At 40.3% G+C, this 16,885-nt stretch overlaps 1 protein-coding gene across 1 annotated transcript in view; it reads right to left on the bottom strand.

The window, feature by feature from the left end:
• The window catches only part of LOC109889236 (A disintegrin and metalloproteinase with thrombospondin motifs 20), a 199,781-nt gene that overhangs the window by 56,769 nt on the left and 126,127 nt on the right, over positions 1 to 16,885 (bottom strand). The window contains exons 13-16 of the mRNA XM_020480514.2: positions 8,348 to 8,529; positions 7,057 to 7,193; positions 6,568 to 6,685; positions 2,023 to 2,118 (exon numbers count right to left, since the gene is read on the bottom strand). Coding sequence (XP_020336103.1) covers positions 2,023 to 2,118; positions 6,568 to 6,685; positions 7,057 to 7,193; positions 8,348 to 8,529 — 533 coding nt within the window. The remainder of the gene's footprint in view (positions 1 to 2,022; positions 2,119 to 6,567; positions 6,686 to 7,056; positions 7,194 to 8,347; positions 8,530 to 16,885) is intronic.

The raw sequence follows: 16,885 nt of genomic DNA, 5'->3' as shown, positions 1-16,885 counted from the left end.
TGAAGGTAGGCCTTGAAATACATCCACAGGTATACCTCCAATGGACTCAAATTATGTCAATTAGCCTGTCAGAAGCTTCTAAAAACATGACATCTTTTTCTGGAATTTTCCAAGCTGTTTAAAGGCACAGTCAACTTAGCCTATGTAAACTTCTGACCCATTGGAATTGTGATACAGAGAATTCTAAGTGTAAACAATTGTTGGAAAAATTACTTGTGTCATGCACAAAGTAGATTTTATTTATTTTTTTATTTTTTTATTTTACCTTTATTTAACCAGGTAGGCAAGTTGAGAACAAGTTCTCATTTACAATTGCGACCTGGCCAAGATAAAGCAAAGCAGTTCGACAGATAAAACGACACAGAGTTACACATGGAGTAAAAACAAACATACAGTCAATAATGCAGTATAAACAAGTCTATATACAATGTGAGCAAATGAGGTGAGAAGGGAGGTAAAGGCAAAAAAGGCCATGATGGCAAAGTAAATACAATATAGCAAGTAAAATACTGGAATGGTAGTTTTGCAATGGAAGAATGTGCAAAGTAGAAATAAAAAATAATGGGGTGCAAAGGAGCAAAATAAATAAATTAATTAAAATTAAATACAGTTGGGAAAGAGGTAGTTGTTTGGGCTAAATTATAGGTGGGCTATGTACAGGTGCAGTAATCTGTGAGCTGCTCTGACAGTTGGTGCTTAAAGCTAGTGAGGGAGATTCTACACCTGCATTGCTTGCTGTTTGGGGTTTTAGGCTGGGTTTCTGTACAGCACTTTGAGATATCAGCTGATGTACGAAGGGCTATATAAATAAATTTGATTTGATTTGATTTGATAAGTGTTTCCAGTTTCAGAGATTTTTGTAGTTCGTTCCAGTCATTGGCAGCAGAGAACTGGAAGGAGAGGCGGCCAAAGAAAGAATTGGTTTTGGGGGTGACTAGAGAGATATACCTGCTGGAGCGTGTGCTACAGGTGGGAGATGCTATGGTGACCAGCGAGCTGAGATAAGGGGGGACTTTACCTAGCAGGGTCTTGTAGATGACATGGAGCCAGTGGGTTTGGCGACGAGTATGAAGCGAGGGCCAGCCAACGAGAGCGTACAGGTCGCAATGGTGGGTAGTATATGGGGCTTTGGTGATAAAACGGATTGCACTGTGATAGACTGCATCCAATTTGTTGAGTAGGGTATTGGAGGCTATTTTGTAAATGACATCGCCAAAGTCAAGGATTGGTAGGATGGTCAGTTTTACAAGGGTATGTTTGGCAGCATGAGTGAAGGATGCTTTGTTGCGAAATAGGAAGCCAATTCTAGATTTAACTTTGGATTGGAGATGTTTGATATGGGTCTGGAAGGAGAGTTTACAGTCTAACCAGACACCTAAGTATTTGTAGTTGTCCACGTATTCTAAGTCAGAGCCGTCCAGAGTAGTGATGTTGGACAGGCGGGTAGGTGCAGGTAGCGATCGGTTGAAGAGCATGCATTTAGTTTTACTTGTATTTAAGAGCAATTGGAGGCCACGGAAGGAGAGTTGTATGGCATTGAAGCTTGCCTGGAGGGTTGTTAACACAGATGTCCTAACCGACTTGCCAAAACTATAGTTTGTTAACAAGAAATTTGTGAAGTGGTTGAAAACTAGTTTTAATGACTCCAACCTAAGTGTATGTAAACTTCCGACTTCAACCGTACATTCTGACTGGTATAAATGACTAGTGGTTTGGTATTAGTCTATACTTCCTCACCCCCTTTAACCCCACATCCTAAACAGCCTGTCCCTACAGCTGCGGTCACTGGGTGGGTAACCATGTTCTGACCAATGGCTGCCCTTTGATAGAGGAGTGGGGGAAAACACATTGACCTATTGTATGGTGTCCACCATTTAAAGCACCAATAAACATATTTAAACCCTCTATAGCTAGAAAGAATTTGCCATAAACTGGCTGTGAGTGAATTGGCCTGCTGTGAAGTACCATGGCTAAGCAGTGATAGCATCACTCATGCTCTCTCACACACACACACAAACTCACCGAGGTAGTTGTCATCCTCCGACTTCCCAGAGTAGCTGACCTGTTTAATATCAATGTTGGTGGCTCCTGCAGGGATGCTCACCACTGTGTTGTAACCTGGATGGAGAGAGAGAGAGAGACCCACCCATAAAATAGTATATAATTACTATAAGATATTGGAGTGAGGGGAGAGGAGAGTGTTAAAACAGAGATATTGGAGCGAGGGGAGAGGAGAGGGTTAAAACAGAGATATTGGAGTGAGGGGAGAGGAGAGGGTTAAAACAGAGATATTGGAGTGAGGGGAGAAGAGATGGTTAAAACAGATATTGGAGTGAGGGGAGAGGAGAGGGTTAGAACAGATATATTAGAATGAGGGGAGAGGGTAAAACAGAGATATTATAATGAGGGGAGAGGAGAGGGTTAAAACAGAGATATTGGAGTGAGGGGAGAAGAGAGGGTTAACACAGATATTGGAGTGAGGGGAGAGGAGAGGGTTAGAACAGATATATTAGAATGAGGGGAGAGGGTAAAACAGAGATATTATAATGAGGGGAGAGGAGAGGGTTAAAACAGAGATATTGGAGTGAGGGGAGAAGAGATGGTTAAAACAGAGATATTGGAGTGAGGGGAGAGGAGAGGGTTAACACAGAGATATTGGAGTGAGGGGAGAAGAGATGGTTAAAACAGAGATATTGGAGTGAGGGGAGAGGAGAGGGTTAAAACAGAGATATTGGAGTGAGGGGAGAGGAGAGGGTTAGAACAGAGATATTAGAATGAGGGGAGAGGAGAGGGTTAAAACCGAGATATTGGAGTGAGGGGAGAAGAGATGGTTAAAACAGAGATATTGGAGTGAGGGGAGAGGAGAGGGTTAAAACAGAGATATTGGAGTGAGGGGAGAAGAGATGGTTAAAACAGAGATATTGGAGTGAGGGGAGAGGAGAGGGTTAACACAGAGATATTGGAGTAAGGGGAGAAGAGATGGTTAAAACAGAGATATTGGAGTGAGGGGAGAGGAGAGGGTTAAAACAGAGATATTGGAGTGAGGGGAGAGGAGAGGGTTAGAACAGAGATATTAGAATGAGGGGAGAGGAGAGGGTTAAAACAGAGATATTGGAGTGAGGGGAGAAGAGATGGTTAAAACAGAGATATTGGAGTGAGGGGAGAGGAGAGGGTTAAAACAGAGATATTGGAGTGAGGGGAGAAGAGATGGTTAAAACAGAGATATTGGAGTGAGGGGAGAGGAGAGGGTTAAAACAGAGATATTGGAGTGAGGGGAGTTGAGATGGTTAAAACAGAGATATTGGAGTGAGGGGAGAGGAGAGGGTTAAAACAGAGATATTGGAGCGAGGGGAGAGGAGAGGGTTAAAACAGAGATATTGGAGTGAGGGGAGAGGAGAGGGTTAAAACAGAGATATTGGAGTGAGGGGAGAGGAGAGGGTTAAAACAGAGATTTTGGAGTGAGGGGAGAGGAGAGGGTTAGAACAGAGATATTAGAATGAGGGGAGAGGAGAGGGTTAAAACAGAGATATTGGAGTGAGGGGAGAAGAGATGGTTAAAACAGAGATATTGGAGTGAGGGGAGAGGAGAGGGTTAAAACAGAGATATTGGAGTGAGGGGAGTTGAGATGGTTAAAACAGAGATATTGGAGTGAGGGGAGAGGAGAGGGTTAAAACAGAGATATTGGAGCGAGGGGAGAGGAGAGGGTTAAAACAGAGATATTGGAGTGAGGGGAGAGGAGAGGGTTAAAACAGAGATATTGGAGTGAGGGGAGAGGAGAGGGTTAAAACAGAGATTTTGGAGTGAGGGGAGAGGAGAGGGTTAGAACAGAGATATTAGAATGAGGGGAGAGGAGAGGGTTAAAACAGAGATATTGGAGTGAGGGGAGAAGAGATGGTTAGAACAGAGATATTGGAGCGAGGATAAATGAGAGGGTTAGAACAGAGATGGGTTCCCGAGTGGCACAGCGGTCTAAGGCACCGCCCCTCAGTGTTAGAGGCGTCACTACAGTCCCTGGTTTGATTCCAGGCTGTATCACATCCGGCTGTGATTGGGAGTCCCATAGGGCGGCACACAATTGGCCCAGCGTCATCCGGGTTTGGCCAGGGTAGGCCATCATTGTTACATAAAGGTTACATTATAAAAATATAAAAAATAGATATTGGAGTGAGGGGAGAGGGTTTGGGTTAGAACAGAGATATTGGAGTGGGGGGAGAGGGTTAGGGTTAGAACAGAGATATTGGAGTGGGGGGAGAGGGTTAGGGTTAGAACAGAGATATTGGAGTGGGGGGAGAGGGTTTGGGTTAGAACAGAGATATTGGAGTGGGGGGAGAGGGTTAGGGTTAGAACAGAGATATTGGAGTGGGGGGAGAGGGTTAGGGTTAGAACAGAGATATTGGAGTGGGGGGAGAGGGTTAGGGTTAGAACAGAGATATTGGAGTGGGGGGAGAGGGTTAGGGTTAGAACAGAGATATTGGAGTGGGGGGAGAGGGTTAGGGTTAGAACAGAGATATTGGAGTGGGGGGAGAGGGTTAGGGTTAGAACAGAGATATTGGAGTGGGGGGAGAGGGTTAGGGTTAGAACAGAGATATTGGAGTGGGGGGAGAGGGTTAGGGCTAGAACAGAGATATTGGAGTGGGGGGAGAGGGTTAGGGTTAGAACAGAGATATTGGAGTGAGGGGAGAAAGTGGCTGGAGAGAACTGGATTAAAGAGATGGGAGAGAGGAGGAGAAAATAGGGGACGAAAAGAAGGGTGAGAGGGGGAAAGAGAAGGGGGTGAAGGGAGAGAGAAGTGCCTGGGCCACTCGGGGGCAGCACCAGTAAAGGTTATGTCTTGTCACACCGACCGGCCAGCCACACACTTTATCACTCAATCTACGTTCGGTGGTCACTATTGTTGATTGAAGTGCATTTTCTTTGAAATCAAAGGAATAAGCCCATAACCCTTATATGCTACAGTCACTCTGGTACCACAAGAAAAGTCTGCAGCTTCCAGTCTTACAGCATCAACAACAACAAAAATATACTTTTTGCTCTAAATTCTAAAAGATAAACAACAATTGCTTAAGAATGTCCATAAGAAAACTCCAGTGCTAAAAAACAGCAGCATAAATGTCTCTTCTGTGCTGTTAGGTTTAAGTAGCATGTTAAATTCCCTCTCTAACCAGTCAAGACAGAATAAGCACATAAGTACAAGGAGTGGGTGAACTGTGTAGACCGCAGACCAGGTCCCCCTTAGAGAAAGCCACAGCTCATCCACAGACCCTCGAAGCCCCCAATGCAATCGTTCACCACACACATAATCTAAACGCAACCACAGGGCGACCGCGGAATGCAAACACAGTTCTCCAGGAGAGACACCCCTGGTGCACCCTGGGAAAGCTGAGGTCTACCTCATGACGGGCAGACAGACACACAGCACTCTACCGAGGGAGAAGAAGACTAGGAGACCACTGTTCTAAATGGTTTTTACTGTACATACGCTAATTTAGTTAGTTGCAAAGGGTAAGCCATAGGTTACTTCAACTTTCAATGTGTCCAAGCGTTACAGCTTGGGATCTGGGTAAAGGAGCTAAATGAATAAAACAAATCATTATTGTTATAAAAAGGAAGTGTGCTTTTATCAGGGTCCAGAGTCTCCTCAGCTCTGGGTGAGGTCCTCAAACCCCTGGGTTGGTGGCTCTCCTCTCCTCATTTAGCTGTTTACACTGTTAACTGGCTAAAGAGGGAGATGGACAGGGAGAGGAGGATGGAGAGGGAGAGGAAGGAGTTGAGGGAAAGGGAGAAAGAGAGAGTGAGAGATGAGGGACGAAGGGAGAAAGAGAGAGGGACAAGTGAGGGAGAAGGAGAGAGAAGAGAGAGAGAGGGTGAAGATGAAGAGAGGGAGAGGAGGGAGAGGAGTGGACCATGCTGGACCAGGGATATCCTGGCTGGGCTGAGTTCTCATTCATGTCATCCTGGTCTAAACTTGGTTTGGCTGCACATGCTTGGCCTGGCTGCACATGCTTGGCCTGGCTGCACATGCTTGGCCTGGGACTCCTCAGCAGAAACACAAGCAGAGGAATGGACAGATAGAGGATGAGATGAAGAGAAGCAAATAGCAAAATAAATATTGAGTAAATATTGAGCCAAATCCACAACCATTTATGCTAATTTATTTTGTTATTTTGCAGATCAGACTTGAAGGGGATTTGAAGTAATCAGTGCTTGGCCCGGGAAGAGACATCATACTAATCATGAGTTCAAGGGGGTCACGCTGGGTCGGAGTTAAGTTTGAGAACTTCTAGAGTTTACTGGTGTCCATTATGCATTATGCAAAGCATTGTCCCAAAGAGAAAGGAAAATGTTCACTCCCTTCACTAGCATCCAAAAGTTGCGTCATAATTCTGTTGTCATTTGTGCATTGTCCAAGTGTCAATTAGTTTAGCAAGTTTAGCATAGCAAACATCTTTATGTCATTTGTATATTGCATTTCAACTGTTCATAGACAGTTGTTGTTATAAACAGTGTGCAATACCTGCTAACGTACTTTGGAATACAGGGAAAGAAGAGAAAGGCAGCCAGGCTTACCATACTCAGCATCGTTGAAGGTCCCAGCAAGGGTTTTGCAGGAGGAGTTGTCCCCTCCACACACTCCACATTTGTCATTTTTCGCCTTGGAGTTCAACACATGATCACAGCCTGCTTGCTGTTGAAACAGACAGAGACACACCAATCAGACAAGGGGTCACACAGAGACACAGCAATCAGACAGGGGGTCACACCAAGGGCTATGTCAACCATCAGTGGTCACAATCCTGCACTAAAAATAGACGTTTATATCCAACACCACAAAACTAAAGCTTTCTCTGTTTCTGTGTGTGTGTGTGTGTGTGCGTGTGTGTGTGTGTGTGTGTGTGTGTGTGTGTGTGTGTGTGTGTGTGTGTGTGTATACTCTGATACAGTATGTCACAACATTGTTAGTGATATGCTGATATAGACAGACATCTGAGAGAACATATATCAGTTTGTAAGTTAGCTGTGTTTGATACACAGTATGATGTTAGGGAACACAGTTACCCGACAGAGGCCTTGAACACAGATATCGTAGGTGTCTGGGCCACACGGCGTGCCGTCGATGACGCGATCCTTCAGCTGATAGTAGGCCATCGTCCCGGCAACCCGACAGAAGAGCTTGCACCGATCCTTCATTAGAACTACAGAGGAAAAACACACCCATTGGAAGATGACTGTATGGTGAGATATACATCAGTGGAGGCTGCTGGGGGAAGGATGGCTCAAAATAATGGCTGGAATGAAGTAAATGGAATGGTATTAAACACATGGAAACCATGTGTTTGATGTATTTGATACCATTCCACCTATTCCACTCCAGCCATTACCACGAGCCCGTCCTCCCCAATTAAGGTGCCACCAACCTCCTGTGACATATATATACTGAGAAAACTATGGATGAATCATTTTACATGACATCATGAATGTCAAATAACAACAAAAACAATAATGGCAACAACAACAACAATCTACAGTTAGCAAAGCCCTCACAGAATAGGTCTACAACTCAAAAATATGTCATTCTCTACAATAGTACATTAGTACAATAGTTAACATTTTTGCAAGGGTCAGCAGTTAGCTTTGCTGAAATAACTGCATCTGTATCAGTTGTTTAGAAAAATCCCCATTCTGTTTGACACCATTTTGGACACTGTGCTTGGTCAGTGTGCTTGCATAACATTGTATTGTGATAGCCCGTGGTTAGTTCTTCCAAATCTTAAACCCTGCACTAAAGCCCTGACTCCTTTGCCAAATGGCAACTCGTTCAGCTGTGCAAGCCATCACTATAATTATTACAATGCGTGAGGTATAGAAGAGGGAAGCTATCCAGGAGCATATATTTTAGTACTGTATGCTTCTCAAGTGTTGATTACTCTGTACATTTTTCATGTCTGTTCCTATCATGACTATGCAGAGCATTGAGGGAAAACACACTGACAGAATTTGCCTGTACTGAGCCAAAAGTCTACCTACCAGGACACAATGGGGAGTCATGTTTTAAGTCATTCCAAAAAATATTGACACCTTGACCCCACCTAGCCCTCAATTAGGCGTGGTGGACCTTCTGACAGTTGAAGTCCGGTTCTTTGAGCTCTGTGAGGGAGCATAGGTGTAGTGTAGGGTATAGGGTAGTAGAATGCTATAATGTAATGTTATCAACTGTTATCATAGAGGCTTGGTGTTATCATGGTTTAACTGCTAGTACAGTGAGTACTCCCACTAATAATACATGGAGTTTTATACATGGTAGTGCTTTTAAAGGACACAAAGACACTTTCCAATAGAGGGTACTCACTACCACTGTACTTGGGCACCCAGCGGACGGTGGGAGGTAGACCGTTGATGTTGAAGTGCTTGCCGTCGAACTGAGAGCACTGCTCCTCGCGGAAGTCTCTCCGTCCTCGGGGGCACGGCTCAGTGTTGCAGGACCGGAACTTCATCCTTCGACCCACGCAGAACTTTCCTCCATTCCGGGGCCTGAAGAAACATTACGGAAAAATAACTTCATTAAAACATGACTGACATTCACAGAGGCTTTGACTCTTTGATTGAAATGTATTTTGCCAAGTATGTCCTCAGGCTTGTTTGTAATTCTTTCTTACCCAGGTGTTGTATTGTTTTGACTGTTACTCAGGTGTTGTATTGTTTTGACTGTTAGTCAGGTGTTGTATTGTTTTGACTGTTAGTCTGGTGTTGTATTGTTTTGACTGTTAGTCTGGTGTTGTATTGTTTTGACTGTTAGTCAGGTGTTGTATTGTTTTGACTGTTAGTCAGGTGTTGTATTGTTTTGACTGTTAGTCAGGTGTTGTATTGTTTTGACTGTTAGTCTGGTGTTGTATTGTTTTGACTGTTAGTCAGGTGTTGTATTGTTTTGACTGTTACCCAGGTGTTGTATTGTTTTGACTGTTAGTCAGGTGTTGTATTGTTTGACTGTTACCCAGGTGTTGTATGTTTTGACTGTTAGTCAGGTGTTGTATTCGTTTTGACTGTTACTCAGGTGTTGTATTGTTTTTGACTGTAGTTCCAAGGTGTGTATTGTTTTGACTGTTACTCAGGTGGTTGTAAATTGTTTTGACTGTTAGTCAGGTGTTGTATTGTTTTGACTGTTGCAAGGTTGTTGTATTGATTTAGACTGTTGACCAGGTGGTGGTAATGTTTTACTGTTGATGTCAGGTGTTGTATTGTTTGTGAGCTGTTAGTCAGTTGTTGTATTGGTTTTGACTGTTAGTCAGGTGTTGTATTGTTTTGACTGTTAGTCAGGTGTTGTATTGTTTTGACTGTTAGTCAGGTGTTGTATTGTTTTGACTGTTAGTCAGGTGTTGTATTGTTTTGACTGTTAGTCAGGTGTTGTATTGTTTTGACTGTTACTCAGGTGTTGTATTGTTTTGACTGTTAGTCAGGTGTTGTATTGTTTTGACTGTTACTCAGGTGTTGTATTGTTTTGACTGTTAGTCAGGTGTTGTATTGTTTTGACCTGTTAGTCAGGTGTTGTATTGTTTGGACTGTTAGACAGGTGTTGTATTGTTTTATTTAGTCAGGTGTTGTATTTTTTTGACTGTTAGTCAGGTGTTGTATTGTTTTGACTGTTACCCAGGATTGTATTGTTTTGACTGTTACTCAGGTGTTGTATTGTTTTGACTGTTAGCCAGGGTGTTGTATTGTTTTGACTGTTAGTCAGGTGTTGTATTGTTTTGACTGTAGTCATGTGTTGTATGTTTTGACTGTTATCAGGTGTTGTATTGTTTGACTGTTAGTCAGGTGTTGTATTGTTTTGACTGTTAGTCAGGTGTTGTATGTTTTGACTGTTACCCAGGTGTGTATTGTTTTGACTGTTACTCAGGTGTTGTATTGTTTTGACTGTTACTCAGGTGTTGTATTGTTGTTGACTGTTAGTCAGGTGTTGTATGTGTTTTGCTGTTAGTCAGGTGTTGTATTGTTTTGACTGTTACCCAGGGGTGGTTATTGTTTTGACTGTTAGTCAGTGTTGTATTGTTTTGACTGTTAGTCAGGTGTTGTATTGTTTTGACTGTTACTCAGGTGTTGTATTGTTTTGACTGTTACTCAGGTGTTGTATTGTTTTGACTGTTACTCAGGTGTTGTATTGTTTTGACTGTTACTCAGGTGTTGTATTGTTTTGACTGTTAGTCAGGTGTTGTATTGTTTTGACTGTTAGTCAGGTTTGTGTATTGTTTTGACTGTATACCCAGGAGTTGTATTGTTTTGACTGTTAGTCAGTGTTGTATTGTTTTGACTGTTAGTCAGGTGTTGTATTGTTTGACTGTTAGTCAGGTGTTGTATTGTTTTGACTGTTAGTCAGGTGTTGTATTGTTTTGACTGTTAGTCAGGTGTTGTATTGTTTTGACTGTTAGTCAGGTGTTGTATTGTTTTGACTGTTAGTCAGGTGTTGTATTGTTTTGACTGTTACTCAGGTGTTGTATTGTTTTGACTGTTAGTCAGGTGTTGTATTGTTTTGACTGTTAGTCAGGTGTTGTATTGTTTTGACTGTTACTCAGGTGTTGTATTGTTTTGACTGTTACTCAGGTGTTGTATTGTTTTGACTGTTAGTCAGGTGTTGTATTGTTTTGACTGTTAGTCAGGTGTTGTATTGTTTTGACTGTTAGTCAGGTGTTGTATTGTTTTGACTGTTAGTCTGGTGTTGTATTGTTTTGACTGTTACTCAGGTGTTGTATTGTTTTGACTGTTACTCAGGTGTTGTATTGTTTTGACTGTTAGTCAGGTGTTGTATTGTTTTGACTGTTAGTCAGGTGTTGTATTGTTTTGACTGTTAGTCAGGTGTTGTATTGTTTTGACTGTTAGTCAGATGTTGTATTGTTTTGACTGTTAGTCTGGTGTTGTATTGTTTTGACTGTTAGTCAGGTGTTGTATTGTTTTGACTGTTAGTCAGGTGTTGTATTGTTTTGACTGTTAGTCAGGTGTTGTATTGTTTTGACTGTTAGTCAGGTGTTGTATTGTTTTGACTGTTAGTCAGGTGTTGTATTGTTTTGACTGTTACCAGGTGTTGTATTGTTTTGACTGTTAGTCAGGTGTTGTATTGTTTTGACTGTTAGTCAGGTGTTGTATTGTTTTGACTGTTAGTCAGGTGTTGTATTGTTTTGACTGTTAGTCAGGTGTTGTATTGTTTTGACTGTTAGTCAGGTGTTGTATTGTTTTGACTGTTAGTCAGGTGTTGTATTGTTTTGACTGTTAGTCAGGTGTTGTATTGTTTTGACTGTTACTCAGGTGTTGTATTGTTTTGACTGTTAGTCAGGTGTTGTATTGTTTTGACTGTTAGTCAGGTGTTGTATTGTTTTGACTGTTACTCAGGTGTTGTATTGTTTTGACTGTTAGTCAGGTGTTGTATTGTTTTGACTGTTAGTCAGGTGTTGTATTGTTTTGACTGTTAGTCAGGTGTTGTATTGTTTTGACTGTTAGTCAGGTGTTGTATTGTTTTGACTGTTAGTCAGGTGTTGTATTGTTTTGACTGTTAGTCAGGTGTTGTATTGTTTTGACTGTTACTCAGGTGTTGTATTGTTTTGACTGTTAGTCAGGTGTTGTATTGTTTTGACTGTTAGTCAGGTGTTGTATTGTTTTGACTGTTAGTCAGGTGTTGTATTGTTTTGACTGTTAGTCAGGTGTTGTATTGTTTTGACTGTTAGTCAGGTGTTGTATTGTTTTGACTGTTAGTCAGGTGTTGTATTGTTTTGACTGTTAGTCAGGTGTTGTATTGTTTTGACTGTTAGTCAGGTGTTGTATTGTTTTGACTGTTAGTCAGGTGTTGTATTGTTTTGACTGTTACTCAGGTGTTGTATTGTTTTGACTGTTACTCAGGTGTTGTATTGTTTTGACTGTTAGTCAGGTGTTGTATTGTTTTGACTGTTAGTCAGGTGTTGTATTGTTTTGACTGTTAGTCAGGTGTTGTATTGTTTTGACTGTTAGTCAGGTGTTGTATTGTTTTGACTGTTAGTCAGGTGTTGTATTGTTTTGACTGTTAGTCAGGTGTTGTATTGTTTTGACTGTTAGTCAGGTGTTGTATTGTTTTGACTGTTAGTCAGGTGTTGTATTGTTTTGACTGTTAGTCAGGTGTTGTATTGTTTTGACTGTTAGTCAGGTGTTGTATTGTTTTGACTGTTAGTCAGGTGTTGTATTGTTTTGACTGTTAGTCAGGTGTTGTATTGTTTTGACTGTTAGTCAGGTGTTGTATTGTTTTGACTGTTACCCAGGTGTTGTATTGTTTTGACTGTTAGTCAGGTGTTGTATTGTTTTGACTGTTACCCAGGTGTTGTATTGTTTTGACTGTTAGTCAGGTGTTGTATTGTTTTGACTGTTAGTCAGGTGTTGTATTGTTTTGACTGTTACTCAGGTGTTGTATTGTTTTGACTGTTACTCAGGTGTTGTATTGTTTTGACTGTTAGTCAGGTGTTGTATTGTTTGACTGTTAGTCAGGTGTTGTATTGTTTTGACTGTTACTCAGGTGTTGTATTGTTTTGACTGTTACTCAGGTGTTGTATTGTTTTGACTGTTAGTCAGGTGTTGTATTGTTTTGACTGTTAGTCAGGTGTTGTATTGTTTTGACTGTTAGTCAGGTGTTGTATTGTTTTGACTGTTAGTCAGGTGTTGTATTGTTTTGACTGTTAGTCTGGTGTTGTATTGTTTTGACTGTTAGTCTGGTGTTGTATTGTTTTGACTGTTAGTCTGGTGTTGTATTGTTTTGACTGTTACTCAGGTGTTGTATTGTTTTGACTGTTACTCAGGTGTTGTATTGTTTTGACTGTTAGTCAGGTGTTGTATTGTTTTGACTGTTACTCAGGTGTTGTATTGTTTTGACTGTTAGTCAGGTGTTGTATTGTTTTGACTGTTAGTCAGGTGTTGTATTGTTTTGACTGTTAGTCAGGTGTTGTATTGTTTTGACTGTTAGTCTGGTGTTATATTGTTTTGACTGTTAGTCAGGTGTTGTATTGTTTTGACTGTTACCCAGGTGTTGTATTGTTTTGACTGTTAGTCAGGTGTTGTATTGTTTTGACTGTTAGTCAGGTGTTGTATTGTTTTGACTGTTAGTCTGGTGTTGTATTGTTTTGACTGTTAGTCAGGTGTTGTATTGTTTTGACTGTTACCCAGGTGTTGTATTGTTTTGACTGTTAGTCAGGTGTTGTATTGTTTTGACTGTTACCCAGGTGTTGTATTGTTTTGACTGTTAGTCAGGTGTTGTATTGTTTTGACTGTTAGTCAGGTGTTGTATTGTTTTGACTGTTAGTCAGGTGTTGTATTGTTTTGACTGTTAGTCAGGTGTTGTATTGTTTTGACTGTTAGTCAGGTGTTGTATTGTTTTGACTGTTAGTCAGGTGTTGTATTGTTTTGACTGTTACTCAGGTGTTGTATTGTTTTGACTGTTACTCAGGTGTTGTATTGTTTTGACTGTTAGTCAGGTGTTGTATTGTTTTGACTGTTAGTCAGGTGTTGTATTGTTTTGACTGTTAGTCAGGTGTTGTATTGTTTTGACTGTTAGTCAGGTGTTGTATTGTTTTGACTGTTAGTCAGGTGTTGTATTGTTTTGACTGTTAGTCTGGTGTTGTATTGTTTTGACTGTTAGTCAGGTGTTGTATTGTTTTGACTGTTAGTCAGGTGTTGTATTGTTTTGACTGTTACTCAGGTGTTGTATTGTTTTGACTGTTACTCAGGTGTTGTATTGTTTTGACTGTTAGTCAGGTGTTGTATTGTTTTGACTGTTACTCAGGTGTTGTATTGTTTTGACTGTTAGTCAGGTGTTGTATTTTTGACTGTTAGTCAGGTGTTGTATTGTTTTGACTGTTAGTCAGGTGTTGTATTGTTTTGACTGTTAGTCTGGTGTTGTATTGTTTTGACTGTTACTCAGGTGTTGTATTGTTTTGACTGTTACTCAGGTGTTGTATTGTTTTGACTGTTAGTCAGGTGTTGTATTGTTTTGACTGTTACTCAGGTGTTGTATTGTTTTGACTGTTACTCAGGTGTTGTATTGTTTTGACTGTTACTCAGGTGTTGTATTGTTTTGACTGTTACTCAGGTGTTGTATTGTTTTGACTGTTAGTCAGGTGTTGTATTGTTTTGACTGTTACTCAGGTGTTGTATTGTTTTGACTGTTACTCAGGTGTTGTATTGTTTTGACTGTTACTCAGGTGTTGTATTGTTTTGACTGTTAGTCAGGTGTTGTATTGTTTTGACTGTTAGTCAGGTGTTGTATTGTTTTGACTGTTACTCAGGTGTTGTATTGTTTTGACTGTTACTCAGGTGTTGTATTGTTTTGACTGTTACTCAGGTGTTGTATTGTTTTGACTGTTACTCAGGTGTTGTATTGTTTTGACTGTTACTCAGGTGTTGTATTGTTTTGACTGTTACTCAGGTGTTGTATTGTTTTGACTGTTAGTCAGGTGTTGTATTGTTTTGACTGTTACTCAGGTGTTGTATTGTTTTGACTGTTACTCAGGTGTTGTATTGTTTTGACTGTTAGTCAGGTGTTGTATTGTTTTGACTGTTAGTCAGGTGTTGTATTGTTTTGACTGTTACTCAGGTGTTGTATTGTTTTGACTGTTACTCAGGTGTTGTATTGTTTTGACTGTTAGTCAGGTGTTGTATTGTTTTGACTGTTACTCAGGTGTTGTATTGTTTTGACTGTTAGTCAGGTGTTGTATTGTTTTGACTGTTAGTCAGGTGTTGTATTGTTTTGACTGTTAGTCAGGTGTAGTATTGTTTTGACTGTTAGTCAGTGTAGTATTGTTTTGACTGTTAGTCAGGTGTTGTATTGTTTTGACTGTTACTCAGGTGTAGCATTGTTTTGACTGTTAGTCAAGTGTAGTATTGTTTTGACTGTTAGTCAGGTGTTGTATTGTTTTGACTGTTAGTCAGGTGTTGTATTGTTTTGACTGTTAGTCAGGTGTTGTATTGTTTTGACTGTTAGTCAGGTGTTGTATTGTTTTGACTGTTAGTCAGGTGTTGTATTGTTTTGACTGTTAGTCAGGTGTTGTATTGTTTTGACTGTTAGTCAGGTGTTGTATTGTTTTGACTGTTAGTCAGGTGTTGTATTGTTTTGACTGTTAGTCAGGTGTTGTATTGTTTTGACTGTTAGTCAGTGTTGTATTGTTTTGACTGTTAGTCAGGTGTTGTATTGTTTTGACTGTTAGTCAGGTGTGTATTGTTTTGACTGTTAGTCAGGTGTTGTATTGTTTTGACTGTTAGTCAGGTGTTGTATTGTTTTGACTGTTAGTCAGGTGTTGTATTGTTTTGACTGTTAGTCAGGTGTTGTATTGTTTGACTGTTAGTCAGGTGTTGTATTGTTTTGACTGTTAGTCAGGTGTTGTATTGTTTTGACTGTTAGTCAGGTGTTGTATTGTTTTGACTGTTAGTCAGGTGTTGTATTGTTTTGACTGTTAGTCAGGTGTTGTATTGTTTTGACTGTTAGTCAGGTGTTGTATTGTTTTGACTGTTAGTCAGGTGTTGTATTGTTTTGACTGTTACTCAGGTGTTGTATTGTTTTGACTGTTAGTCAGGTGTTGTATTGTTTTGACTGTTAGTCAGGTGTTGTATTGTTTTGACTGTTAGTCAGGTGTTGTATTGTTTTGACTGTTAGTCAGGTGTTGTATTGTTTTGACTGTTAGTCAGGTGTTGTATTGTTTTGACTGTTAGTCAGGTGTTGTATTGTTTTGACTGTTAGTCAGGTGTTGTATTGTTTTGACTGTTAGTCAGGTGTTGTATTGTTTTGACTGTTAGTCAGGTGTTGTATTGTTTTGACTGTTAGTCAGGTGTTGTATTGTTTTGACTGTTAGTCAGGTGTTGTATTGTTTTGACTGTTAGTCAGGTGTTGTATTGTTTTGACTGTTAGTCAGGTGTTGTATTGTTTTGACTGTTAGTCAGGTGTTGTATTGTTTTGACTGTTAGTCAGGTGTTGTATTGTTTTGACTGTTACTCAGGTGTTGTATTGTTTTGACTGTTAGTCAGGTGTTGTATTGTTTTGACTGTTAGTCAGGTGTTGTATTGTTTTGACTGTTAGTCAGGTGTTGTATTGTTTTGACTGTTAGTCAGGTGTTGTATTGTTTTGACTGTTAGTCAGGTGTTGTATTGTTTTGACTGTTAGTCAGGTGTTGTATTGTTTTGACTGTTAGTCAGGTGTTGTATTGTTTTGACTGTTAGTCAGGTGTTGTATTGTTTTGACTGTTAGTCAGGTGTTGTATTGTTTTGACTGTTAGTCAGGTGTTGTATTGTTTTGACTGTTAGTCAGGTGTTGTATTGTTTTGACTGTTAGTCAGGTGTTGTATTGTTTTGACTGTTAGTCAGGTGTTGTATTGTTTTGACTGTTAGTCAGGTGTTGTATTGTTTTGACTGTTAGTCAGGTGTTGTATTGTTTTGACTGTTAGTCAGGTGTTGTATTGTTTTGACTGTTACTCAGGTGTTGTATTGTTTTGACTGTTAGTCAGGTGTTGTATTGTTTTGACTGTTAGTCAGGTGTTGTATTGTTTTGACTGTTACTCAGGTGTTGTATTGTTTTGACTGTTACTCAGGTGTTGTATTGTTTTGACTGTTAGTCAGGTGTTGTATTGTTTTGACTGTTAGTCAGGTGTTGTATTGTTTTGACTGTTAGTCAGGTGTTGTATTGTTTTGACTGTTACTCAGTGTTGTATTGTTTTGACTGTTACTCAGGTGTTGTATTGTTTTGACTGTTAGTCAGGTGTTGTATTGTTTTGACTGTTAGTCAGGTGTTGTATTGTTTTGACTGTTAGTCAGGTGTTGTATTGTTTTGACTGTTAGTCAGGTGTTGTATTGTTTTGACTGTTAGTCAGGTGTTGTATTGTTTTGACTGTTAGTCAGG

The sequence above is a fragment of the Oncorhynchus kisutch genome, linkage group LG4 (assembly GCF_002021735.2).
Source record: "Oncorhynchus kisutch isolate 150728-3 linkage group LG4, Okis_V2, whole genome shotgun sequence".
In the NCBI taxonomy this organism is placed as follows: Eukaryota; Metazoa; Chordata; class Actinopteri; order Salmoniformes; family Salmonidae; genus Oncorhynchus; species Oncorhynchus kisutch.
Note: the sequence above shows the minus strand (reverse complement) of the source record. Positions and strands in the feature narration are given on the sequence as shown.